We start from the raw sequence: 26,523 nt of genomic DNA on the forward strand, positions 1-26,523 counted from the left end.
ATTCCTAAGTTTTTGGGTTGAGTGACTGGGTGGACCCTAAATGGGAACTGTCTCAGCAGCAGTTTGAGCCTCAAGTCAGAAAATGGCCCTGGAAGCTCTTTAGGAAAGATTACGTGGGGCGACCAAGGTCGTGCGTTCCATTTTACAGCTGGGGAAACTGAGGCATGAGATACCAGCGGGTGGATTCAGGCCACGTCGCGCTCGCCTCACGCCTCTTAGGTGGGTGAAGACCGAGGCGTGTTGGGCACCTACTAAGCGCCAGTACCATGCCCGGCCCCGCAGCGCCTTTCAGGCTTCCCCTGTCCGCCGCCCGTGTCCCAATAAAGTTATTGAAATTGACACCGGTTGCTAAGGAAGTGGGTCGCCGAGCCGGGTTGCTAAGGAAGTGAGCGGCCGCCGTCTCTCCCCATCCGGGGCAGCGGGGAATGGCTGAGCCCGGGGTTCGCCGCCGCCCCCGCCGCCGCCGCCGCCGCCCGTTTTCGGCTCGGGCCGCAGGTGAGTCGGTGAGCAGCTCGGGCACCCGCGGGGCAGGGTCGATCCCTCCCGCCGCCTGGGATCTTTCCGGAGGCCCGCGCCGCCGCCGCCGCCTGGCTTCGCTGCTCCGCGAGCGGGACCATCCTCTGCCCTGGCTCCCGGGCATCCTCGGGCTGTCCGGACTGCCTCGACCCTCCTCCGCCGGGCGGAGGTGCGGCCCGTCCCCCGACCCGGCCGCGAGGGATCGGGGTCCACCTGAGGGGTCTGGGACCGTGGTCAAGGACCCAGCTCCGGAGGGAGGCAGGGGAGCGAAAGCCTGGGGTCCGAACCTCGCCGCTGCCCCTGGCTCACTGTGTGACCTTGGGCAAGTCCCTTGCTCCCTCAGGCCTCGTTGACCTGTTTGTCCAAGGAGGGGTCCTAACACTTGCTGCTCAGAGTGGTTAAGATGATGCAGCGTGTATGGTGAAAGTGCCCTAGGTGGGGACAGGGAGAATTCTTTGGGCATCCGGCATGGGGGCCAAGAGTCTTGTTTTTGTCTGAGTGTCTGAGTTTGAGACTCTGCACCTCTATTTAGTAGTTGTGTGGCCTTGGGCAAGTTAATCTATGAGCCTTCTTTTTCAAATGGGTTAATGAACCGCTGTAGGAATCCAACGAGCTTGGCACATAGTGAGTGCTCAGCAAGCTCTTATGAGGCATGTAGGGGGGTGTGGGCAAGGCTTCCTGGAGGGGATGACTCTGAGACAGGTGGGATTTAGGTGTGTAGAGCGCCAGCTCATATGGGGGTTCCTCCCGCTGTTGATATCCCCCCCGTGCCTGGTTTTACTTCTCAGTTCCCCTCAGAGCAAGGGAGGTGGTGTGGACTTCTGCAAGCAGCCCTGGTGGGGGAAACCCTTAAGTCAAGTGCTCATAGATGGCTGAGGTTATGGTCTTATTTTCTACTTGGGCCTTGTTGACCCTTCTAGAAGAAAAAAAGGTATCTTTCTGTCTTTTGAGAAGTGCTTAAAACGTAATGGTTATTTACAAGTATATGATTAAGAAGCACTTTCCAGGTACATTATCTCATTCAGTCTTCACATGGACTGTGCCAGGTAGGTGGTGATGTTATCCCTATTTCACAGATGAGAAGACTGGCTCAGGAAAGTGACTGACTTGCCTAAGAGTCTTATTCGTAGTAAGTGATGAAACTGGCTGTGTTTCCAGGTAAATCCTGTGTTTTCTCCCGTATACCCTTATGTCTCTGATTTCTCAACAGTAGCTGTTACAAAGCCACAGGGGTATTCTTTTGTTACTTCTAACTGCTGTGACTAGAGGCTTTTCTTCCAGTGGTGAGGAAACAAGATCTCATATAAAGTTTCATTTAAATAGATACCAGCCAAAGTGTGGACCTCAGAAAAGAGCTGGAATGTTTAAAAGGGGGCTTCCCTGACCCTCAGTCCCCTCCTCTTTAGAGTGAGAAGAGTAGGCTACAGGATATCTGAAGGCCCTTACAGTGCTGTTGTGCAATTCCGATGGCATGTTAGTGGTTTAAAAGCATGGAGTCAGGCCGCCTGGGTCAAATCTTGCCTCTGCTACTTCCAGGCTTTGTGCCACTGAGTTATTCACTTCACCCCTTTGTGCTGCAGTTTCCTCGTCTGTAAAATGGGGATAATAATAGTATCCACCATGGATGGCTGTTGTGAGGATTTATTTGAGTCCAGTACGTGTTAAGTGCCTGGCATGTTTGGTAAATGTTAGCTGTTGTTATTTGGGCTAAATGTAGCACCTGTGCTATACTTGATATTCTATTTATGGTTGGTGAATGAATACATTAAAGGACGTACCAATAATACCAGGTCTGTCAAACTCACAAGGTCATTGCAAACTTGAAACAGTAGCTGTCACAGTATTACATGAATGTCAGTATTATTACAGCGTTGCCCCAGGAACCTGCAATCCCGTGCCAGAATGGGCTGCAAAGAACAATGGAAGCTGACTGTAGGATGCCAGGTTTGGTAGCCCAACTTCCAGCTCAGTAAATGTTTGCTAAGTCCCTTTATGCCAAGCACAAGTCGGGGGTGGAGGGAGAGGGAGAATGGAGAGGTGGGCCGACGTGGGGGTGGAGGCGAGGCCTCAGATCATATAGGGCCTTGTGGGCTAGAGTAAGGAGTAAGGATTTTATTCTACAAGCAGTGGGAAGCCATTGAAGGCTTTAAGAAGGGGAGTGACATGATCTATTTTTTGTTTTTCTGAAAAACACTTTGGCCTCCGTGTGGCTAATGAATTTCAAGAGATGTAAGAATGGCAGCCAGGAGAGTAGTTAGGAGGCTGGGTGAGAGGTGATAGTGGCCTTCCGGGGGGTGGCGGCAGTGGAGATGGTGGAAGGGGATGGAGTGGGGGTGTGTTTTGGAGGCAGAGTCAGCAGGATGGTGCTTGAGGGGAAGGGCTAAATGAATCAGGCTGACTCCTGGGTTTTTGGCCTGAGCACTTAAGTAGATGTTGGTGGTGCCATCTGCCTCTAGAAGGATGAGAGAACTTTTTGGTAAGGCGCCCTACGAGGAAGCATTTGCTATGGTTCCCTCTGAACGCCTTGGAGGAGAGGCACAAGGTATAAACGTCATACTTTATAGTCTGTGGGGGGCTGATCCCAGATTATGCTGAAGGAGGACAGCCAGGTGCGTCTCATCGACGCTTCCACCTTGGACAGCCGTAAGCCCTGCTGTCCTTGCAGTCTGGCTCTTTGCCAGCTTGTGGAGTGGTAGCTGTGGGCCTTGCCAGGGCAGTGCCCATCTGTCTCGAGCTCTTGGCGTTGGTGTCCTGACTCGAGATCCTGGCTGATGAAGGCTGGAAGGAGGCTGGCCAGCCCTGGGAGAGAGAATGGAGTCACTCGTGAAGCTCACTCTGGGTGCCTCAGATGGCCGCACTGCCTGCCAAGGTGCTTCTCTCCTTGGCCATCGAATGACATTTCTAAAGTTTTGGAGCTTTTGATTTGGGAGTCCCTTGAAAAGCTGTTGTTTTCTGCCAGAATTCCTTAAGGATCCTTGAATGGAGTATCTCTTCTGAGCGAGGGAATTCAAGCCTTCTTTTCGTGTATGCTAATAATTGCTCTTGTAAATTTAGGCTTTACAGCGTTGTAAATTCAGCATTATGAATAGTAAAACTGATAATCCTACCACCTCCACTTGTGTAGCTTTGTTTGCAGTCTAGAATGCTCTTTCCTGGGCATTCTCATTTACTAATGTTCAGTCAGTTGAGATCGGGTGGAATATGTATTATCCCCAGTTTCCAGATGTAGCACGAGTTGCTGAGAGGTCGTTCGTTTTTGTCAATAATGTGAAGCATTTGCTTCATGCTGGGTTAGGTAGATCCTTGCTGCTCAAAGTGTGTTCCGCTTGACAGAGGCATCCATGTCACCTGGGAGCTTGCTGGAAATGCAGAATCTAACCCTGGATCTAATAAAACAGCCTGCATTTTACCAAGACCCCCGCGTGTTTCCTGTGTTCATGAAAGCTTGGGATGCACTCATTTGGTAATAAGTAGCAGAACTAGGACTTGCCAGAAAGTAATGGGAATAACTGACATTTATTGAGCCAAGCACTGTTCTAAGCATTTTACACGTTGTCTCATTTATTCCTTGCAGCAACCCTGTAACATGGGTACTGTTACGAATCCCACTTTCCAGAGGAGGAAAGTAGAGGCACAGAAAAGTCAAATCACTTCCCCAGATATGCTGAGTCCCAGTCCATTGCTCTTTCTACCACTCGCTTGTTCATCTGTTTTTCAGGTGGGCAGTACCTCCCTGATGTCTTGTCAAAGGCCTTTCTCTTCTGTACCTGGATAACTAATTTTAAGTGCTGATGAAAAATGTGACTTCAAAGAATGTTTGAAGGAACCAGGGGAAAACCCTTGAGCTATTTTAACGGAACTATGGGTGTCGGTTACTTGACTGATAGGCAACAGGCAGATAGCCAATTTGTAAGATAGGCAGCCTCTCACAGTTCTTTGCAGTCCTTTGGGGGCTGAACCAGCTGAAACAGGTAGGGACTGTGAGCTGTATTCTGAGTCATTCAGCCCTAAACTGTTTCCTGATTCTGGTGATAGTGTCTACACCCGTGAGAAGAGGGTGGCTGAAGGCCTCTCCTGCCCACTGATTAATTGCACATGATTCAATTTTGTAGCGAGTGCCTCAGTTCTCCCTCTCTGCCCCGTGGGGTCATTATTTTCCTTTCGGCATCTCCTTTTCTCCCCAGAAAGATTTCTTGGGCAAGGCCTATACCATCACAGGAAGTTCTGGTGTGAAAAAGCAGTGGATCTGGGTAGGGGCATGAATTCTTAGAGCAATTCTGCCACTTGCTGTGTCACTTGCGGGAAGTAACACAACCACTCTGGCCCTCAGTCGCTATATATGCAAAATAAGGACATGGAGCAGTCTTTGAGGCTCTTCCTGCCCTGCCTGAAGGACTGAGCTGTGCGTTGGGTGATATTTTCTTCTTCCTTGGTGACTTCATGCTGGGCTTTCTCCAAGACCTTCCGAACTGGGGTTTTTAGAACCTATTTCTTGGCAGTCTGAGATCATTACAATCAGCTCATCTTATCAACATCACACATCTGCACTGCAGCTTGGGATGTTCATGTTTAAGGTTCAGTTAATCATGGTGACACATTGCGTCTCCTCACTTTGTCACACTGATTGCAGACATTGAGCTCTTCAAACGCAGGCAGATCTATCTTTAGGATGCTGATTTATTTAAATCCTAGTTTGCATTAGAGAGCACCAGTCATCATTGTGGTGGGTGTGGTTTTATTTCTAAAGTTTTTGGCAAGATATTTGCAGCACTTGCATTTTTCATATTTGAACATAGTGTATAAACGGAAACGGGTCCTAGTGAAATACAGATAGTAGTAGATTATTGGGAGTTGAGACTTGATGTGCTGTTACCCACTCTGGGGTCCTTCACATCACCTTCAGCAGTGGTTTCTGGAAGGGCTTGCTTTTGGGCTTTCATGTGTGACAGAAATTAAACAGAAGCTAAAAGCTCCTAGCACTGCCTCCGACAGCTTAGTGGGCTGCAGTCATCATTACTTTAGAACACATTTCAATAACCTAAGCAAAAAAAGAAATCTAGTAAATCATAAAAAATTCCATCCAGGTAAGATAAAATGTCAGCTTAAGTTACTTAAGATAACCACAAGAAGATAGTTCTTGGTGGAAATAGTTACTGGTTTTGCAAGATCTGCAATAACGAGTCAGATTCTATCCTCAGAGATATATAGTGTTTTTCCTTCCTCATTTCAATTGCCAGCATTTTTTTAATAGAATTTTTTTCGTGATTATAAAAATAATGAATTTCCTTTGAGGAAAATCCTGAAAAGATAAAATAAGATTCACCTTAAGTGCGACCACCTAGAAATAACCCCTGTTAACATCTTACTGTCCAAAGACAAATATTTTCCTGAATATATTTTATCTTGTGAATGTGCAGTTCTTACCTATTTCCCCTATTGTTGTTGTTGAGGCTAGTTTCAATGTTTAAATGCTTATAATAATGCTACAGATAACATCTTGAGGATTATCTTTGTGTAAACCTTTGTCTGCATTTCTAATGATTTCTTTAAACTAGATCCTTTAATTGTTAAAAACTTTTCATTTTAAAGGCAGCCTCCTTAAATAATGTTTTTTTTTATAATTTTATTTTTTCCTTTTCCCCCCCAAAGCCCCCCGGTACATAGTTGTATATTCTTCGTTGTGAGTCCTTCTAGTTGTGGCATGTGGGACGCTGCCTCAGCGTGGTCTGATGAGCAGTGCCATGTCCGCGCCCAGGATTCGAACCAACGAAACACTGGGCCGCCTGCAGCGGAGCGCGCGAACTTAACCACTCGGCCACGGGGCCAGCCCCTGGAGAGGGATTTTTGAAAAGTATTTAACTTATCATATTACTGAAATAAATCCTATGATTTATCAGAAATTCTGTTTAATCAACTTTGGGAACTGTTACTGTAAGGGTAGCAGGTGTAGGCAGAACTTCTCCAACATTAACGTCCACACAGGCGCCACTGGGAATCTTGGTAAAGTGGGGTTCTACTTTTAGGGGTCTAGGGTTAGATTCTGCAGAGCTAATCTAGGTGGAACAGGACACGATTTTAGGTAAGACTCCAAGACAAGATCCTAAATTCTGTTGAATGACATAGTGAGAGTTACTCCCTTTTAAACTCTTCTGGTCTTTCTGACTGTCAAAGAGAATGTTTGTTTGGTTCCAGTCTATTTCTTAGCTGTTTCTTGCTAAGTTTGCTTCTAACCAAGAGAAATCAGGCCTCAGGCCTTAGATGAGCTACAGTATCTAGCTAGAATTCAGTAACATTGTTGTGTGTCCTCATATGTATTTTCAGTTACCTTCTATTTACAATAAATGATACTAATTTTCCATTCATAGTAGTGATATAAAGTTTCTTTTGAAAATAAATGTTAAAAGAAAGTAGGTTTAAAGAAAAACCTTAAGTAAATAATAGTACAGGTGGTACATGGATATGGCAAAAATTGTGAAGAGATAATGGTAACTGACGTTTAGGACTTGCTGGTATGGAGAAAAGGCCATAACTTGGGAGCCAGGTAGACCCGATTTCTGCTTGCTTTGCCACTTATTAACTCAGTGCGCCATGGTGCTTCCCTCTGCAAGTCTCGGGGCTTTTCTCGTGTAAGTTGGGTCAGGGCAGAAGCACCGACTGTAGGCCAGGCGCTGTAATGCTTGTCTTCCTCTCTTGTTAGGGATATTCTTCGTATTAGTGGTATTCCTATTTTACAGATGAGGAAATAGAGAGGTGAAGGAATTTGCCTGGAGTCTCAGAGCTGGCAATGGTAGGACGAGGTTTCAATCCTAGATGTGTCTGAATCGCTTTTTCATTATTCCAGGCCGCCTCCCCCTTTTAAATTGAAATTTTGCTGTGGTTCTCTACCCAGCTGAGTGGCAGTCTGATTAAAATGAAAAGTCATTGAGCACACCCGTGTTCACTACAGCATTCTCACAATAGCCAAGAGGTGGAAGCCACCCAGATGTCCATGGACAGATCATTGGATAAAGAAAATGTGGTTCATACATAACAATGGGATGTTATTTAGCCCTTAAAAAGAAGATCTTGTCACATGCTACAAAGTGGATGAAGCTTGAGGTCGAATGGCAGTCTCCGGGGGCCGGGGAGAGGGGAACTGGGGAGCTGTTGTTCCATAGGTATGGAGTTTCGGTTTGGCAAGATGAAAAAGTTCTAAAGATTTCTTACACAACAGTGCAGATATAGTTAACACTGCTGAACTGCACACTTAAAAATGGTTGAGGATACATTTTGTGTGTGTGTGTGTGCATGTGTTTTACTACAATTAAAAAGTTCTTAAAAGTTAAAAAAACGAGGAAAGAAAGAAAAGCCATTGGTCAGAGGGCAATTTTTTTTTCAATTTGGAAAATCTCAAGTATACATACAAATAGAATAGTACAATGAGGGGCCGGCCCAGTGGCGCCCTGGTTAAGTTCGCATGTTCCACTTTGGTGACCCGGGGTTCGCCGGTTCGGATCATGGCACCGCTTGGCACACCATGCTCTGGTAGGCGTCCCACATATAAAAAAGTAGAGGACGATGGACACGGATGTTAGCTCAGGGCCAGCCTTCCTCAGAAAAAAGGGGAGGATTGCCAGCAGTTAGCTCAGGGCTAATCTTCCTCAAGAAAAAAAAAAGGGGGGGGGCCAGCCCTGTGGCCAAGTGGTTAAGGTCGTGAGCCCCACTTTGGTGGTCCAGGGTTTCGCCTGTTCAAGTCTTGGGCGCAGACATGGCACTGCTCACCAGGCCATGCTGATGCGGCATCCCACATGCCACACTAGAAGGACCCACAACTGAAAATGCACAACTATGTACCAAGGGGCTTTGGGGAGAGAAAGGAAAAATAAAATCTTTGAAAAAAAAAAAGAGTAGTATAATGAACCATGAACCCGTTACCCAGCTCCAGCAGTTATCAGCACATGGCAGTTCTGTTTCCCCTATAAGCTCCCATCCATTTCACCTCATCCCTGGTTATTTTGATCCCAGGCAGCATATAATTTTATCTGAAAATACTCTTGTGTGTACCTCTAAAAGTAAGAACCTTCTTTAAAAAATACCATTTTCACACCTAAAAAGTTAACAGTAATTCCTTATCATCATTTAATATTCAGTGTTCAAGTGTCCTTGATTGTCTTATATGTTTTTTAACAGTTGGTTTGTTTGAATCAAGATCCAAAAAAGAGCCCCAGTCAGGGCTGGATGTTGTATTTCGTTATATACACACACACACATAGATATATACACATACATATATACATATACAAATACATGTTGTATTTGGTTGTGTGTGTGTATATATATACATACACACACATATATAGTGTATATGTATGTATGTTTTGTGTTTTTCTTGCAGGGAGAGATTCGCCCTGAGCTAACATCTGTTCCCAATCTTCCTTTTTTTCTCCCCAAAGCCCCAATGCAAGGTTGTATATTCTAGTTGTGAGTCCTTCTAGTTCTTCTACGTGAGCCACTGCCACAGCACGGCTACTCACAGATGAATGGTGTGGTTCTGCAACCAGGAGGCAAACGCAGGCTGCTGAAGCGGAGCACGCTGAACTTTAACCACCAGACTGTCAGAGCTGGCTCGAACTTGAGTATATTTTTTATGACTGTATTTTATGAATGTTTCACAATTGGATACAAAAAAGGATTTCTTTCCCTCTTTTTTCCCCTTAGATAAATGCTTCCTTTGTCTGCCTGTTTGGGTCATCAAATGACAGGGAGTGCATGGCGCCAGTTTGAATTCAGGGCAGGCATTTATTTGTTCATGTTTCTTGTCTGTGACCTTTCCAGTTTTCTTTTCAGATAAGTAGCCTGTCTTTGTAAGACGCTTAAGCTGAAATCAAGTGCTAGACTTTTTTCCCCCAAAGAAAAAATAGCTTTATTGCCATCCCCCGACTTGATTATAAGAAACAAACTGTATGCACCTGTCAGAAGGCCAAAGAAAGCGAAAAAAAATCACTTGCAAGCTCGCCCCCAGAGATCAGTATTGCTGCACTTCCTGACTGTTTATGGCACGTCTTGCACTAAGCCAAGATGTAACATTTATTAGCTTGTTTAATCTCTAGATCAGTTCTTTAAGGTAGGAGTTGTTATTAACCCCATTTTATAGAAGAAACTATGACTTATGTAACTTTCTCAAGATTTTATAGCTAAGTGGCAGAGTAGAAATTCAAACCCTGACCTTGAACACTAACGCTCACTCAGGCTTTGGATCGTGACTTTACACTCACTCCCTGACATCTTTCTCTGCACATGTGCATGTACACGTGGAAACAGAAATCTCATCATAGTAACTCTTCTGCTTGGTAGGCTGCTTTTTTTCACTCAAAGTATCTTGAACATCTTCCCACATGTAAATACCTGGAGGTTTATTGCCATTCTAAATGACTGCATAATTTCCCATTCTAGAGATGTGTCATAATCTGATCGATCCCTTACTGATGAGTATTTAAGTGACTAGAGATGGTGCTATGATAAACATACACATGAACACGTATCGTGCACATGTATTCAGTTATTTTTTAATTTTTTTGTGAGGAAGATTGTCCCTGAGCTAACATCTGTGCCAGTCTTCCTCCACTTTGTATATGGGATGCTGCCACAGCATGGCTGATGAGCAGTGTGTAGGTCTGCGCCTGGGACCGAACCTGTGAAGCCGGGCCGCTGAAGCAGAGCGTGCGAACTTAGTTACTATGCCGCTGGCCAGCCCTGTATTTAGTTATTCAGTGATGGCCTTAAAATAATTCCAAGGCATGGAGTTGCTGTTTCAAGGGAGTATTACGTTCCGACTATTACATTTCAGTGTGTATTGATTGCTTGACTGCTCCCAAATAATTTGTGCTCGTTTGAGATGCTGTGGCTCTTGCATGTACTATAGGGACAGTTTGAAAGGACAGTTCACACAACTGTTTGGCTTACAAAAAAAGATGACCTTATGTTTATGAACAGTGCCTGTAATAACAACAGAATATATTTCATTAGTCTGTTATTTTGACATCTTTGCTCTGAATGCCTTTTAGGGCCAAGGCTACGTGACGTGCTACATTGACATTAGGAAGTTAGAGATTCCACTGGTGTAGACCTCACAGAAGCTCTTTTATGAAGCATCACCATAAAGTTGAGACAAGTAATTTTGCTCCTAGGGCCCTTTGTTCATCAGTTGAAACATTTTAATTAGCTTCTATTTACAGTGGCCAGTAAAAACGGGTAGATGAAAGGAGGAAAATGAGTTTTGACACCTGGATATTAGTTTACTTAGTTTCACAAAGTTTTTCCATCTCTTTTTTCCCCTAATTTTATTTTTCTGACTAGGTGTTGTGGTCACATGATTCAAAACTTAAGCGATATAAAAGGGTATGCAATGAAAAGTCTCCCTTCTCCTCTTGGCCCTCAGCCACCCAGCTCTTTTCCCTGCGGGTACCCAGTGTTGCTATCTGGCTCCTGCATTTCCCTCCATCTGTTTTTACATACATGTAAGCAAATACAGAACTGTTCCCTCAACACAAATTCCATGTCCTGTTGAAAGTTCTGCAGGGCAGTGATGTTATTTTTCAACTGGGAATGAATACTCTTGTTTTGAAGATGGCACATCTCCCGTTGTGATAACTGGCCCTCCTGGGCACCAGAGACCTAGAATTGGACGTTGCTCTCTTGGTGTGGTTCAGGGCTTGCAAACGAGGAGTCCTGGTACTTCAAAACAGTTAGCAATGGCTGTGATAGAGAGTAGTGTCGATGACGATGAGGTAGATAGAGTAGAAACAGCGCTTCCCCTGCGGGAAACCTGCACAGAGAGTTGGTTTGGGCTGGTTAATAGGGAGTCGCTTTGATCTTCTTGCTTGAGTGTTGCAGTGTTTTTCTGATGGCCCATGTGATCTGTGGCTCGGGCTGCCTTTCAGACGCTCTGAGTCCTTGAACTCTGGGCCATGCAGTTGGCAGTTGCTCGCCTGGTCTGATTGTAGAGGACATTACGTTGGAATGCATTGATTCAACATGCGTTAGTGTGCACTCTGTGCCCGCAGATTGCTCCTCTTGAAGGGCTATTTCTGGTGAATTGCCAGACCTTTATTTTTTCCCATTTGAAGATACCACATACTCATGAAAGAAAATTTGGAAAACACAGATATGTTGAAGAGCAGGGGAAATCACCTGTGGTCCCGTCACCCAAAGTGGACCACTATTGATAGTTTGATGTGTGTCTTATTTTTATATAATTGTGGTTGCATGCATTCAGTTTTTTAAAATGCTTTTTCATTTGTGATAAGCACTTTCCATGTCATTACAGAGCCTTGGTAAATGTCATTTACAGAGATGGACTAGGGGCTGGCCCGGTAGCATAGTGGTTAAGTTTGTGCACCCTGCTTTGGCGACCTGGAGTTTGCAGGTTCAGATCCCGGGCACAGACCTGCACACTGCTCATCAAGCCATGCTGTGGCAGCATCTCACATACAAAATAGAGGAATATTGGCACAGATGTTAGCTCAGGGACAATTTTCCTCATCAAAAAAAAAAAAAGATGGACTAGCATGGCAGGCCTTTCTTCATCAGATCATGTATACACGAATTTGGTCATAGAGATGCCAGCAGGAACCAGGAGGGAAGTATAAATGAGCAAAGCATGCTGGGTGTAACATAGTAGAGAGTAAAGGTTGGAGAGGATTGGAGAGGCTGGGTCCACCAGAGGCAGCTGTTGCTTAGCTCCCGTTGCTGCCACTTTGGGCATGGGCCAGGAACTGTCAGATATTCCCATTCTTCCAGAGAAGCAGAAAATCTGTGTTTTTGTGGGGGTTTTTTGGTGAGGAAGATTCGCCCTGAGCTAACATCTGTGCCAATTTCCCTCTGTGTTGTAGGTGGGTCACCACCACAGAGTGACTTGACAGTGGTGTAGGTCTGTGCCTGGGATCTGAACCCGTGAACCCAGGCCACTGAAGCAGAGCATGCCAGACTTAGCCACTACGCCACAGAGCTGGCCCCAAATCTGTTTTTTTAAAATGTGAAATTGATGGGTTTTTTTTAAAAAAAAGCTACTACTTTATTTTGATATGAAAGTCTTTTTTTTTGAGGAAGATTAGCCCTGAGCTAACATCTGTGCCCATCTTCCTCTATTTTTTTATATGTGGGATGCCTGCCACAGCATGGCTCAATAAGCGGTGTGTAGGTCCGTGCCCAGGATCTGAACCTGTGAATCCCGGGCTGCCGAAGCGGAGCACTCAAACTTAACTGCTGCACCATTGGGCCAGCCTCGGGTTTGTTTTTTTTTCATAAGTTTTAAACATTCAGGGAATAATATAGGAAACAGCTAGAATTGATGGTCATTAACATTTTCTCTTATTTGCTTCAAGCCTCATTCCCCTGGTTTCATTTTTTTTTTTTAAGAGAAATGGTAAAATATTACAGATAAAATTGAAACAGGCTTCCTGTTTCTAGTCCCATCCTTTATACTTCACCCTGCCCAATTTGGACAGCCACTATCATAAATTGTTGTATATCCTTCTATTTCATTATTTTATACAGTCAGGCACCGCTAATAGGAAATTGGGCTGAGAGATTGTAGGAGAAATACAACATGTGCCGCTTAATAATATTTTGGTCAATGATGGACTGCATATACAACAGTGGCCCCATAAGATTACTGCCGTACAGCCTAGGTGTATAGTAGGCTATAGTATAAGTCCTCTCTATAATGTTCGCACAACAAAATAGCCTAATGACACGTTTTTCAGAACATATCCCCATTGTTAAATGGTGCATGACTATACTTATATATATATAAATGCAAATCCATGAGTACCATATTGTTTTATGTTTTTACTTATTTATTATTTTTTTTTCTTAGGAAGATTAGCCCTGAGCTAACTACTGCCAATCCTCCTCTTTTTGCTGAGGAAGACTGGCCCTGAGCTAACATCCTTGCCCATCTTCCTCTACTTTATATGTGGGACACCTATCACAGCATGGCTTGACAAGTGGTGCCATGTCCACACCTGGGATCCGAACTGGCAAATCCTGGGCCGCTGAGAAGCAGAACGTGCAAACTTAACCACTGCACCACCGGGCTGGTCCCTGTTTTATAAGTTTTTAATCATAATTATCACTCGGCTGCTTGCTTTTTCACTCAATCTGTTTATTTATCCATGTAAATATATATAACTTTAGAGTTGGCAAACTTTTTCTTGGGTAATAAATATTTTAGGTTTTGTGGGCCACACTGTCTCTGCTGCAGCTCCTCAACTCTGCTGTTTAATAGCTAATGCAGCCGTAGATAGTATATAAACGGAAGGGCATGGCTGTGTTCCGATGAAAGTTTATTTACAAAAACAGACCGTGGGCCAGATTTGGCCTGTGGCTGTAGTTTGCCGACCCCTGCTCTAATTTATTCCTTTTAACTACTGAATAGTATACTGTCTATAATATGAATACAGTCACGTGTCGCTTAACAACGGGAATGTGTTCTGAGAAATGCATCCTTAGGTGATTTCATCATTGTGCAAACATCACAGAGTGCACTTACACAAACCTGGATGGTGTAGCCTACGACACACCTAGGCCATATGGTGCTAACCTTGTGGGACCACTGTCGTATATGTGGGCCGTTGTTGACCGAAACGTCATTACGTGGTGCTTGACTGTATACCATATTTTATCTTTCAGTTCTCCTATAAATGGGTATTTAGGTTGTTTCCAGTTTTTCAGCTATTTTAACAGTGCTGCAGGAAGCATCCTTGTCCGTATTTCCTTGTGCACACATGCAAAGGATTTTCACCAGGACATACACATATATACAAATGGAATTGTTGAGGGTTTTTTTTTTTAACAACAGGTGGGCCCAATAAAATGCTTTAGGTAGAATGTGACCAGTTTGTGACCTCTGTCCTAGAATCTCTGTAGAAAGCCAATAGTTACTGAGAATCCAACCCCCACCTAGTTCTAGAATCTGAGCTAAGGCTCCGTGACAACTAGCAAAGATGAGGGTTGAATCCAAACATGAAAGAGTTGGAGAACAGTCTGGAAGAGAGTGGCTGCCATGAGAAATGTGCACCTGATTTCCTCAGCAGACAAAAGAGATGCAGTTGGGGAAAACCTCACTTTTATAGGTAGTACCCGTTCAAACAGGGGTTGTTAACCTGGGAATGACAAGTTCTAGCAGAAAAAGTATTCAGGATGAAGGCGATGAGCTGCTGACCTGTGCTTCCTCCTGGCAGTGCCGTGAGTTCCTTTAAAGATTTGTCACTGTAATTAGACCAGCTAGAGGAAGAATAAGGAGGGTAATAAAGTAAAGAAAGAGTATCAGGGCATCCTTCCAAGAAAACCCTCTCCTTTGAGGAGGACCCAGAGCAAGATTTTAAGCCCTGGTGGCAGGAAATTAAATTAGTCCATCTTCCTGAAATAGTATGTCAATGATACATGACTAGTTCAGTCGAGTTCGGTAAGTTCAGAAAAGAAATGGTGTTCTATGTTCTGAGTCCAGATTTAATTAAGGGGACTCAGGCTTTGGGAATTCCTTCTTTTTAAAAGATATTTAAGATTATTGCAGGTCATTATCATTCCTTTGTTTTTCTCATTTTGGAGAGCTCAAAAAATATACGGGGCTGTAACAGAAGCAGCTGAACATCCAGGTCGGCCTGCTGAAGGCTTTTTTTCCTCTTTTTTGAACAGGCTGGGGCCACATTGTTTAATAGGTGGGTGAAAGCTCGGCAGCTCTGCCTCTTCAGGAGAATGTAATGCAGAAGAATCGGTCCTCTGCGTGGACCCATTCCCACCCACCCCCTTAGGTTTCTTACTCCTTAAAGTCTAGGATCTTGTCTAACCGTCCCGTGTGCTGCAGCAGAGGCCTCCGCAGAGGAAGCTCTGGGGGCTGGGTTTGAGCTTGGCCCCTAGACAGCTTTTCAGGCCTCTGTTGAAATGGAGGGAGAAACAGGCAAGGGATAGGCCACAGCTGTAGCTTGAGGGCTATTCCCCTGGAAGAGGAAAGGAGACTGGCCATTCCAACATCTGGTTCTTTCCTCTCATCTGGCAAAATTCTAAGAGCATCTAGAGGGTGATGAGTGAAGGGCTGCTGTTTATAGTTTTCTGTAAATGGCTTGAGGTTTACTTCTAATTGAACATTGGTTAGGTATTTGGATCTCAGTTTAATCAGATTTTTTTTTTTAGGGTGATGACTACAAACAACAATAGAAAATATGTCTAGTGATGTTTAATGCATAAAATTAGAGCTCGCTAGTGTTCTCTGGAATGACTTTTTGACAAGGGTTTGGGATGAATCTGTGTTAGTTAATTTTAATCCAGCTTTATATTGGTTCACAAAGGACTTCCACCTTTGTAAGTGTCTCAGTCTCACAATCATCCATAAGGAAGGAGAATTACCCTATTTTACAGATTTTAGAGGTAATGGGTTCAGAGAGGGTGAGAGGTCTTCTGGTTCTTTATTCTAGACATTATTTTATGGTGTGAACAGCTAGAAGAAGTATGAAAAGGAACTTTTTGTGTTCCCATGTGCTTAGCAGAAGAGCAGTTTGTGAGATGTCAGTGGGGGCAATGCTGACTCTGTTTATTAACCTGCAGCATGCATGCCGAGAGGGGCCCATCAGTGTTTCATGTTCTCCCACCCTTTTGTTGACAGAGAATAGGTCATTCTCACAACTGAAAAGAATATTATTATCACTGTCTTAAGTATCTATTAAAATGATAAATGCATAGATCCTGTGATCCAGCAATTCTAGTCCTAGGAATTTATCCTTACATATCTACTTTCCCACACATGAAAGGACGTAGTCGTAGATTTTTCACAGTAAAAGATCAGAAACAGTTTAGGTGCTAGGGTGGTGGTTAAATAAACTAGGATGCTTCCGTACAGTGAGATATTTTCCTACTGCCGTAAAGAATAGGGCAGCTCTACATGTACTGAGGGAACAAACTCCAAGATATGTTGTTTTTTTTTTTTTTATTAATGTTATGATGGATTACAAGCTTGTGAAATTTCAGTTGTACATTTTTGTTAGTCATGTTGTGGGTACACCACTTCCCCCTCCGTGCCCTCCCCCCACCCCCCCTTTTCCCTGGTAACCACCGATCAGATCTCCTTCTCAATATACTAATTTCCACCTATGAGTGGAGTCATATAGAGTTCGTCTTTCTCTGACTGACTTATTTCGCTTAACATAATGCCCTCGAGGTCCATCCACATTGTTGTGAATGGGCCAATTTCGTCTTTTTTTATGGCTGAGTAGTATTCCATTGTGTATATATACCACATCTTCTTTATCCAATCATCAGTTTCTGGGCATGTAGGCTGGTTCCACGTCTTGGCTATTGTAAATAATGCTGCGATGAACATAGGGGTGCAACGGACTCTTGAGATATCTGATATCAGGTTCTTAGGATAGATACCCAGTAATGGGATGGCTGGGTCATAGGGTATTTCTATTTTTAACTTTTTGAGAAATCTCCATACTGTTTTCCATAGTGGCTGTACCAGTTTGCATTCCCACCAACAGTGTATGAGGGTTCCTCTTTCTCCACAACCTCTCCAACATTTGTCGTTCTTGGTTTTGGATGTTTTTGCCAATCTAACGGGGGTAAGGTGATATCTTAGTGTAGTTTTGATTTGCATTTCCCTGATGATTAGCGATGATGAACATCTTTTCATGTGTCTATTGGCCATATTCATATCTTCTTTTGAGAAATGTCTGTTCATGTCCTCTGCCCATTTTTTGATCGGGTTGTTTGTTTTTTTGTTGTTAAGCAGTGTGAGTTCTTTGTATATTATGGAGATTACCCCTTTGTCGGATAAGTGGCTTGTAAATATTTTTTCCCAATTAGTGAGCTGTTTTTTTGTTTCAATTCTGTTTTCCCTTGCCTTGAAGAAGCTCTTTAGTCTGATGAAGTCCCATTTGTTTATTCTTTCTATTGTTTCCCTCAACTGAGGAGTTACAGTGTCCGAAAAGATTCTTTTGAAACTGATGTCAAAGCCAAGATATGTTGTTTAGTGAGAAAAATCAAGATGCAGGACACTGTGTATTACTGTATGACATACTACACTGTGTAAAAAGGGAGGGGATAAGTATGTATTAATACATATTTGCTTGTTAAGCATAATCTAGCTCAAGAAGATTAAATGTCTAATAACACTTGCCTTGTGGGCAGGGAACTGGGTGGCTGGACAACAGTTGAGGGAGAGGGACCTGTCACCGAAGGGCCTTTTGAATCAACAACCATGTGAATTACCTTTTTTTTTTCTCGCTGAGGAAGATTCACCCTGAGCTAACACCTGTTGCCAGTCTTCCTCTTTTTGCTTGAGGAAGATTTGCTCTGAGTTAACATCTGTGCCAACCTTCTTCTGCTTTGTATGTGGGTTGCCGCCCGCCACAGCATGGCTGCTGATGAGTGGTGTACATCTGCACCTGGGAACTGAACCTGGTCCGCTGAAGTGGAGCATGTGGAACTTAACCACTAGGCCATGGGGCTGGAACCCAAATTGCCTATTTTTAAAAAAACCCTGCACAGAGGTTTTCAGGAGTTTGAGGTCCTCATGTGTACCTCTTTACTCTGATTGCTTGCTCCCTACCCCTCCCCAAAGGACTCATTTAATCATGGTTTCTTCTGCTCATTGAGTTTTCTGGCACCAAATGAAGTTCTCTTTTTTGTCTTCACTTTAAAATTTATTTATTTATTTTTTAATGATTAGCACCTGAGCTAATGTCTGTTGCCAATCTTCTTTTTTCTTTTTCCCTTCTTCTCCCCAAAGCCCACCAGTATATAGTTGTATATTCTAGTTGTGGGTCCTTCTAGCTGTGGCATGTGGGACGCTGCCTCAGCATGGCTTGATGAGCGGTGCCGTGTCCGCGCCCAGGATTCGAACTGGTGAGACCCTGGGCCACTAAAGCAGAGCGCGTGAACTTAACCACTCAGCCACGGGGCTGGCCCCTAAAATTTCTTAACACTTGATTTCTTATTTGCATTCAAATTCTGTAAAATGTACTGATTGGATAGGTGCTTTCTATGTAATACATTATGCCACAGCCTCATTTATTTGAACACATTGGCACAAGCCAGTTTTTATTGATGATTTTAGAATGAAAAATATTGTCAGCACAAGATAGGAAATTCAAACAGTACAAACAAGTGAATATACAGGGGAAGTTTTTTTCCTCTGTCTAGACCTCCGAGACTCCTATGCCCCTAGTTCCCCTGCCGAGGCTGCCTCTGTTACCGTTTTTAAATGTATACTTCTAATAAAATTGTCTGTGTAACGTGCACACATCTCCCTTCCTATACACTGGGTCACTAAACTATACACACTGTTCCTCACCTACGTTTTTCACTTAACGACATATCTTGGTATAGGATTGCATTTAGATTAACACATTCTTTTAAATAACTGCATAGGATTTCACTATATATTAAATATACTTTATTTGTTTAATCAGTCCCCTCTCAGTCCACAGTCTGTTGCTACCACAAATAATACCACAACAAATATCCTTGTCCATGTGTCTTCATACAAGACCGTGCATCTGTAGGATAAATTCTTAAGAATACGACTACTAGGTCAAAAGGTATGTGCATCTTAAATTTTAATAGATAGTTCCAAGTTGCTCTATGCAGAGGTCGTAGTGGTTCAACGGGATATAAGATTATCCAGGCTTTTAAAAGGTTTCCAGCTGCTTCAACCTACAGTTTAAGATAAAATACTGGTTGAAGGGAGGACAGACTAGTTAACACTCTTGGCGGACAGGAGTGTTAATTTTTTCTCTGAAGCTGGTTAAAACCCCATGAAGAAATGCACAGGATAGTAAAGTGATTAATGTAGCCATCAGAAGGTTAGCAAGATGAAAGCAACTTGGGTGTGTCAGCTGCTGTTGAGCAGCCTCCAGTGACAACTGTACTGTCCTTACTTACTTTTGCTTTCTTTCTAGGACCTTAGCATCCTGAGGCATTTTGGATTCAGAGCCCTCAAGGTTGACGCAATCAGAGTTCATCATGTCAAAGTTAAAAAGCTCAGAGTCAGTCAGGGTGGTGGTTCGCTGTCGGCCCATGAATGGCAAGGAAAAGGCTGCTTCGTATGACAAGGTGGTGGATGTGGATGTGAAGCTGGGGCAGGTGTCTGTCAAGAACCCCAAAGGAGTGGCCCACGAAATGCCCAAGACCTTCACCTTTGATGCTGTCTACGACTGGAATGCCAAGCAGTTTGAACTCTACGATGAGACCTTCCGACCACTTGTGGACTCCGTCCTGCAGGGCTTCAATGGGACGATTTTTGCCTATGGACAAACTGGGACTGGGAAAACCTACACGATGGAAGGAGTCCGTGGTGACCCTGAAAAAAGAGGGGTCATCCCTAACTCATTTGATCACATCTTCACCCATATCTCTCGATCCCAGAATCAGCAGTACCTGGTCAGGGCTTCTTACTTAGAGATCTACCAGGAGGAGATCCGAGATCTGCTCTCAAAGGATCAGACCAAAAGGCTGGAGCTCAAAGAGAGGCCCGACACCGGAGTGTATGTGAAAGACCTGTCTTCCTTTGTCACCAAGAGTGTGAAGGAAATAGAGCACGTGATGAATGTGGGGAACCAGAACCGTTCTGTCGGTGCTACCAACATGAACGAGCACAGTTCGCGTTCTCATGCAATTTTTGTTATCACCATCGAGTGCAGTGAGGTGGGCCTCGATGGAGAAAACCATATCCGTGTAGGGAAATTGAACCTTGTAGATCTTGCTGGCAGTGAACGGCAAGCCAAGACTGGTGCGCAGGGGGAAAGATTGAAGGAAGCAACCAAGATCAACCTGTCCCTTTCGGCCTTGGGTAATGTCATCTCTGCCCTGGTGGACGGCAAAAGCACTCACATTCCATATCGGGACTCAAAGCTTACCAGGCTTCTCCAAGATTCTCTCGGTGGCAATGCTAAAACTGTGATGGTAGCCAATGTGGGGCCTGCCTCTTACAATGTAGAAGAGACTCTGACCACTCTGAGATATGCCAACCGTGCCAAAAACATTAAGAACAAGCCAAGGGTCAATGAGGACCCTAAAGATGCCCTCCTTCGAGAATTCCAGGAAGAGATTGCTCGGCTCAAGGCCCAGCTGGAAAAACGGTCCATTGGCAGGAGGAAGAGGCGAGAGAAGCGGAGGGAAGGTGGTGGCAGTGGTGGGGGTGGGGAAGAGGAGGAGGATGAGGGGGAAGAGGGTGAGGAGGAAGGGGATGATAAGGATGATTACTGGAGGGAACAGCAAGAAAAACTGGAAATTGAGAAGCGGGCCATTGTGGAGGACCACAGCTTGGTTGCAGAGGAGAAGATGAGGCTGCTGAAGGAGAAGGAGAAAAAGATGGAGGACCTGCGGCGGGAAAAGGATGCTGCTGAGATGCTGGGAGCCAAAATTAAGGTACTGTACCCTTCCTTAGGCCCTTTCTTTTTTCTTTCAAATCTGTTTGGTTTATCAAAAAAATCCTCTGAGAGATGATGTCTCTTTTGCTTTTGCATTCCCAACAGCTCCATGATATCCAGTGCCCAATAAACATTTGTTGAATTGAATTGAATGAAGAAAAGCAATTTTTTCAAATTAAAAAAAATTAAATATTGGATTCATAGTAAGGATAATTATTACATGTGTGCAGGGTATAAAAGACGGCAATAAAACTAACATCTGTATACACCCCTCGTCCCCAGTGTAAGAAATAGAACAGCATCCATATCTTTACAAGCTCTTTGTGCCCCCCGCTCCCGCCGAGGTAACCGTTATCGTGGATTTAGTGTTTGTTTCCTTGCTTGTCTTTATTGTTTTCCCATATATGTATTATCTCTAAATAAAAGATAGTTTTCATTTCACGTAATTTTTACTTTTATGTAAGTGGAATCCCACTGCTTTTATTTGCTCAGTGTTGTGCTAGTGAAATTGATCCGTATTGATCCTGTAGCTGTGACTCATTCATTATTGCTGTTCTGAGAATTCCAGGTATTCCGTTTTCCCTAGAGTGTGGGTTGTTTCTGGGCTTTGCTGTGAAGGTTCTTTTACTTGGCTCCAGGAGAACATGTGTGTGCAAGAATTTCTTGTCTGGCTCCGTTAGGTCCTAGAGTATGTGCAGCTTCACCTTTGCTAGATAATGACTTGTGTTCTGAGGTGGCCATGTGAATTGAAGCTTCTGCTTCATGAGTTCTGGCTGCCCCTCATCCCCACCAACACTTCTGATTATCAGACTTTAATTTTTGTATGTCTGGTAGATATAAAATGGTACCTCATTGTGGTTTTGATATGCAGGGCCCTGATTACACAAGGTGCAGAACAGTCCGTCACCCCCCCCCTCCCCCCCCGCCAAATGCTCCCTTGTAGTGACCTCCTTATCCCAGCCTCCACCCTCCATGTGCCAATGGCTGAGTGATATTTTAGCATGTGGAGGTCCCGCGTCACGTCTTCTTTCTGGCGGCAATGTCTGATTCCATCAGGTGCCTGGACCCTGGGCTGCCACAGGGCTTTAATGGCCCAGGAGAGTGCACAGCTAGCCCTGGAAAACTGAGGATGACCACTGCCTGACTACAAGCCAGAATTCCTTTGAAGTGTTGGGTTCTATCTTGTTGAATTTATGCAAACTTTGATTTCTAAAATGGATCTGTGTTTATTAATTTAAAAATGACCAGTGATCTCTTGCTCGCCTCCCCTCCCCCACTATGTGAAGCTGTACCCTGATTATCTGTGGCTTCAGAGTAGCCCTTTCACAGAGCTGGTCCTATTTTACTTCAGAGGCAGGGGTCCTTTCCAGGATTTTCATGACCTGCTGTGAAAATGGAGTCAACACAACACAATTAGGGGGTAACTTTGTTCCAGGGAGCAGCTTCCTATGGGTTTCCATTATGTCACACGTCACTTCACCCCTCCTCACTCCTACACTTGAAGTGTAACTGGGTGTGCCCGTGTTTGACTTGCATGCTGTTTTTTAGGATCACATCTGTTATTCAAGCCCAGGAACACCCAGACCCTAAACAACCTGGGGTGTTTGGGCAACTCTCAGAATCCGAGTGAGGCACGACAGCAAGGTCACTGAGTCTCCTACATGTTTGTTTATGGGAGAATGACATTCCTTCTGTCTTTCTCAGTCCCTCGATGCTGTAAATCAGAGGACAGAAGAATTCTGGAGCAGGAGGGTGTGGGGGGCGTTAATAATCAGCCCAGCCCCTTCGTTTTGAGAGAAGAGGAACAGTCTCAAGGGCTCGCTGAAAGATGGCAGCAGGGCTACAGTTAGTGTTTTTAAGTTGCTTAAAAGCAAGGTTGTGCAGTTTTTGGATTCCACGCTTTTCAGGTGCAAACTATTCCCATGGCTTCAGCCACCATCTAAATGCTGAAGGCCCCTAGCTGTATGGTGAGCTCAGAGCTGTCTCCTAACATCCGAGCCTGACAGCCTCTGCCTAGTGGACATTTCCACAGAGATGCCGCCAGCCGCCAGAGCCTGCTCCTGCCTGCCTTTTCTCGGTCAAGCCAGACTCCTAGGAGTTACCCCTGCTAGCTGCCCCTCCCTCTCTCCTAGGGCCCAGTCAGTCCTAAGGCCTCTGAATCCTGCCTCATCAGGATCTCTTGGACCCATCCACTTTGCTCTCCCCACCAACTACTGCCCCAGCCCAGGCCTGGACCCCCAAGCAGCCTCCTGTCTCGTCTCCCTCCTCCCAGCCTGCCCTTTCCCAGTCCTCCTCCCTGTGGCAGGGGGGTAGTGTTTCCAAAACACAGATCTGATTGTGTACCCTCATGCTCAAAGAACATGTCAGTGGTTCCTGTGGTTCTCAGGATCAAGTTTAATTTCCCTTAACAGGGCTTTGAGGTTTTTGAACTGACCCCTGATTGTTTTGCCAACTTTGTGTATCACCACTCCCTGCCCTACCCTCTCACAGAAAAATTTCTTTTCTTAGCTAATTCCTATTTTTATTTCAGCCCTCTACATAAGACGTCCCCTGAGGCAGGAAGCTTTCCCTGACTCCCTCCAAAAGCCTGACTTCTCCCTCCAGTATGCCTCTCCCATTATTTCTGTCTTTTCCTCCTGCTGACTTCTCACTCCGTGTGGTAAGAGGCTGCTTACTTGTCTGTGACCCTCGGTGGACTCTCAGCTTTGTGACCCCAGTACCTAGCATGTAGGAGGTGCTTAATATGTTCTAAGTGGGGTTACTACTTTGTACAAACAAACCAAAAAATATATTTTTAAAGAAAGCTGAAAGGCATGTATGTTTGGAGAAGCTGTATCGTCAGTGCTTCTAAGGTAAAACCCCCAGTGGAGCCACCTCAGCCCCAGCCCAGTGAAGGGAAGGGCACAGCTGAGGGCAATATATTTTTCCCCAGAGTTCACCCCCTCTGGCTCTGTCCTCAGCTCCTGATCTTTCATGGGTTTCCCATTGAGGAGATATGTTCTGAGGGAGACCGTTCACCAGGTGGATTCTACTTTTTTCTCACTCAGGCCATGGAGAGTAAGCTGCTTGTTGGAGGAAAAAATATAGTAGATCATACAAATGAACAGCAGAAAATCCTGGAGCAGAAACGGCAGGAGATTGCAGAGCAGGTAACTTTTCATTCCTTTTTGGGGAGAACGGGGTGGGGTAAGGTGCGTTAATGCTACAGAGCAACTATCTCTTATATTAGACGCTTCAAAGGGAATGGAAACGAGGTGTGTCAGCCCCTTCCTAGTGGGAGACGCTGATCTGGAACCCCCAGTCTGGTATTCTTGTAGAGACATTGTCTCTAGGCAAGCTGATGGATTTTGTGATGTTGTTCAGAAACGTCGAGAAAGAGAAATCCAGCAACAGATGGAAAGTCGAGATGAGGAGACCTTGGAACTTAAAGAGACATACAGCTCTTTGCAGCAAGAGGTGGACATCAAGACCAAAAAACTGAAAAAGGTATAAAAGGGGCAAGGCCAGGCAGAGGTGTCCTGAGACCTGGGGGAAAGGGAGAGCTCTGTTGTCTGGACAGCCGTCCTCTTCACCCGCCTGTCCCCTCGGTTGCAGCTCTTCTCCAAGCTTCAGGCGGTGAAGGCGGAGATCCATGACCTCCAGGAAGAGCACATCAAGGAGCGCCAGGAGCTGGAGCAGACTCAGAATGAGCTCACCAGGGAGCTGAAACTCAAGTAAGTTCCGGGCCTTCCGTGGCACCCCCAGCCCCTTGCCAGGTCATTGCTAAGTAAGAAACATGTCTCTGAGGACAGGCTCCTGCCTACTTGTCTCCAGCTCATCCTGCCGCCTTGTCTGTCTTCTGTTGTTCCTGAGAAGGTCACTCTGTCTCTGGGTCCCATCTGTTACTGAGTGACTTCACCGAATGATCTCTCAAGTTTCCTTCCACCCTACCTTCTCAAAGCTTTTAAAGGCCCTGGCCTCGCCTCTATCAATTGATTAGAGGGAATCTTTTATTAACTAGAATTTTCTGAATGGTATAATGAACACCCAAATACCCATCACCCAGATTCAGTGATAATCTTTTGTCATCTATCTTTCATAAAAATATTTTAAAGTAAATCTTACCTCATGTTATCTCACTCCTACGTACTACATGACCACAATGCTATTTTTTGAAAAGTTTTATTGAGATATAATTCACATATCATACAATTCACCTCTTTAAAGTATGCAAGTCAATTTAAAATAAATATGTTTACAGGGTTGTAAAACCATCACCACAATCTAATTTTAGAACATTTTTGTCCCCCTACAAAAGAAACCATGTACAAATTAGCAGTTGCTCCTCCTTACCCCCTCCCCAGCCCCAAGAAACTACTAATCTACTAACTACTAATCTTTTTTTTTATTTTATTTTTCCTTTTTCTCCCCAAAGCCCCCTGGTACATAGTTGTGTATTTTTAGTTGTGGGTCATTCTAGTTGTGGCATGTGGGATGCCACCTCAGAATGGCTTGACTAGTGGTGCAATGTCCGTGCCCAGGATTTAAACTGGTGAAACCCTGGGCCGCCGAAGCAGAGCCTGCGAGCTTAACCACTTGGCCATGGGGCCGGCCCCCCTACTTTGTATCTCTATAAATTTGCCTCTTTTGGACATTTCATATAATTAGAATCATACAACATGGAGTCTTTTGTGACTGGTTTCTTTCACTTAACATGATGTTTTCAAGAATCATCCATGTTGTAGCATGTCAGTACTTGATTCTTTTTTATGGCAGAACAATATTGTATGGATAGACCACATTTTATTTATCCATTTATCAGCTGATGGACATTTGGGTTGTTTCCAGTCTTTGGCTATTATGAATAATGCTGCTGTGAACATTCGCATGCAAGTTTTTGTATGGACATGTTTTCATTTCTCCCGGATATGTACCTAGGAGTGGAATTGCTAAGTCATGGTAACTCTGTGTTTAGGTTTTGAGGAATTGCCAAACTGTTTTCCAAAATGGCTGCATTATTTTGCATTTCCACCACCAATTTCTCCACATTCTTGATGGCACGTTATTGTCACTGTAGTACATTTTAGTATAGCCATCCAAATGGCTGTGAAGGAGTATCTCATTGTGGTTTGGATTTGCGTTTCCCTGGACTAATGATGTTGAGCATCTTTTCGTGTGCTTATTGGCCATTTATATATCTTCTTTGGAGAAATGTCTGTTCGGATACTTTGCCCATTTTAAAATTGGGTTATTTATTTGGACTTTTATTGTTATTAATAAATAAAGAACTCTATATACTTTGGATACAAGTCTCTTATCAGACATGATTTGCAAATATTTTCTCCCATTCTGTGGGTCATCTTTTTACTTTCTTGATGGTATTTTGTTTGCAGCACAAAAGATTTTAATTTTGATGTAGCCCAGTTTATCTGTATTTTCTTTTATTGCTTAAACTTAGTGTTGTATCTAAATTTGTCTATTCTGGACATTGCATATAGATTTGTAAATGGAGTATTGTGACCTTTTGTGACTGACTTCTTTCGCTTAGTGTAGTATTTTCAAGGATCATACATGTTGTAGCATGTATCAATACTTTGTTCTTTTTTATGGTTGAATACTATTG

General features: G+C 44.2%; 1 protein-coding gene across 3 annotated transcripts in view; it reads left to right on the plus strand.

Moving 5' to 3' along the window:
* The first annotated feature begins 360 nt into the window (after positions 1-360).
* KIF3B (kinesin family member 3B) overlaps positions 361-26,523 on the plus strand; it is a 36,688-nt gene continuing 10,525 nt past the window's right edge. Inside the window, exons 1-6 of one of the 3 annotated variants that reach the window (XM_044748457.2) lie at positions 385-495; positions 1,593-1,674; positions 19,452-20,919; positions 23,969-24,070; positions 24,285-24,407; positions 24,516-24,634. In XM_044748457.2, coding sequence (XP_044604392.1) covers positions 19,516-20,919; positions 23,969-24,070; positions 24,285-24,407; positions 24,516-24,634 — 1,748 coding nt within the window. In that variant the 5' untranslated portion in view covers positions 385-495; positions 1,593-1,674; positions 19,452-19,515. Of the gene's footprint in view, positions 496-552; positions 686-1,592; positions 1,675-19,451; positions 20,920-23,968; positions 24,071-24,284; positions 24,408-24,515; positions 24,635-26,523 lie in introns of those variants that run through there. The other 2 variants (XM_014845064.3, XM_070485738.1) reach the window with 2 other exon arrangements.

Source organism: Equus asinus, chromosome 15 (assembly GCF_041296235.1).
Source record: "Equus asinus isolate D_3611 breed Donkey chromosome 15, EquAss-T2T_v2, whole genome shotgun sequence".
In the NCBI taxonomy this organism is placed as follows: Eukaryota; Metazoa; Chordata; class Mammalia; order Perissodactyla; family Equidae; genus Equus; species Equus asinus.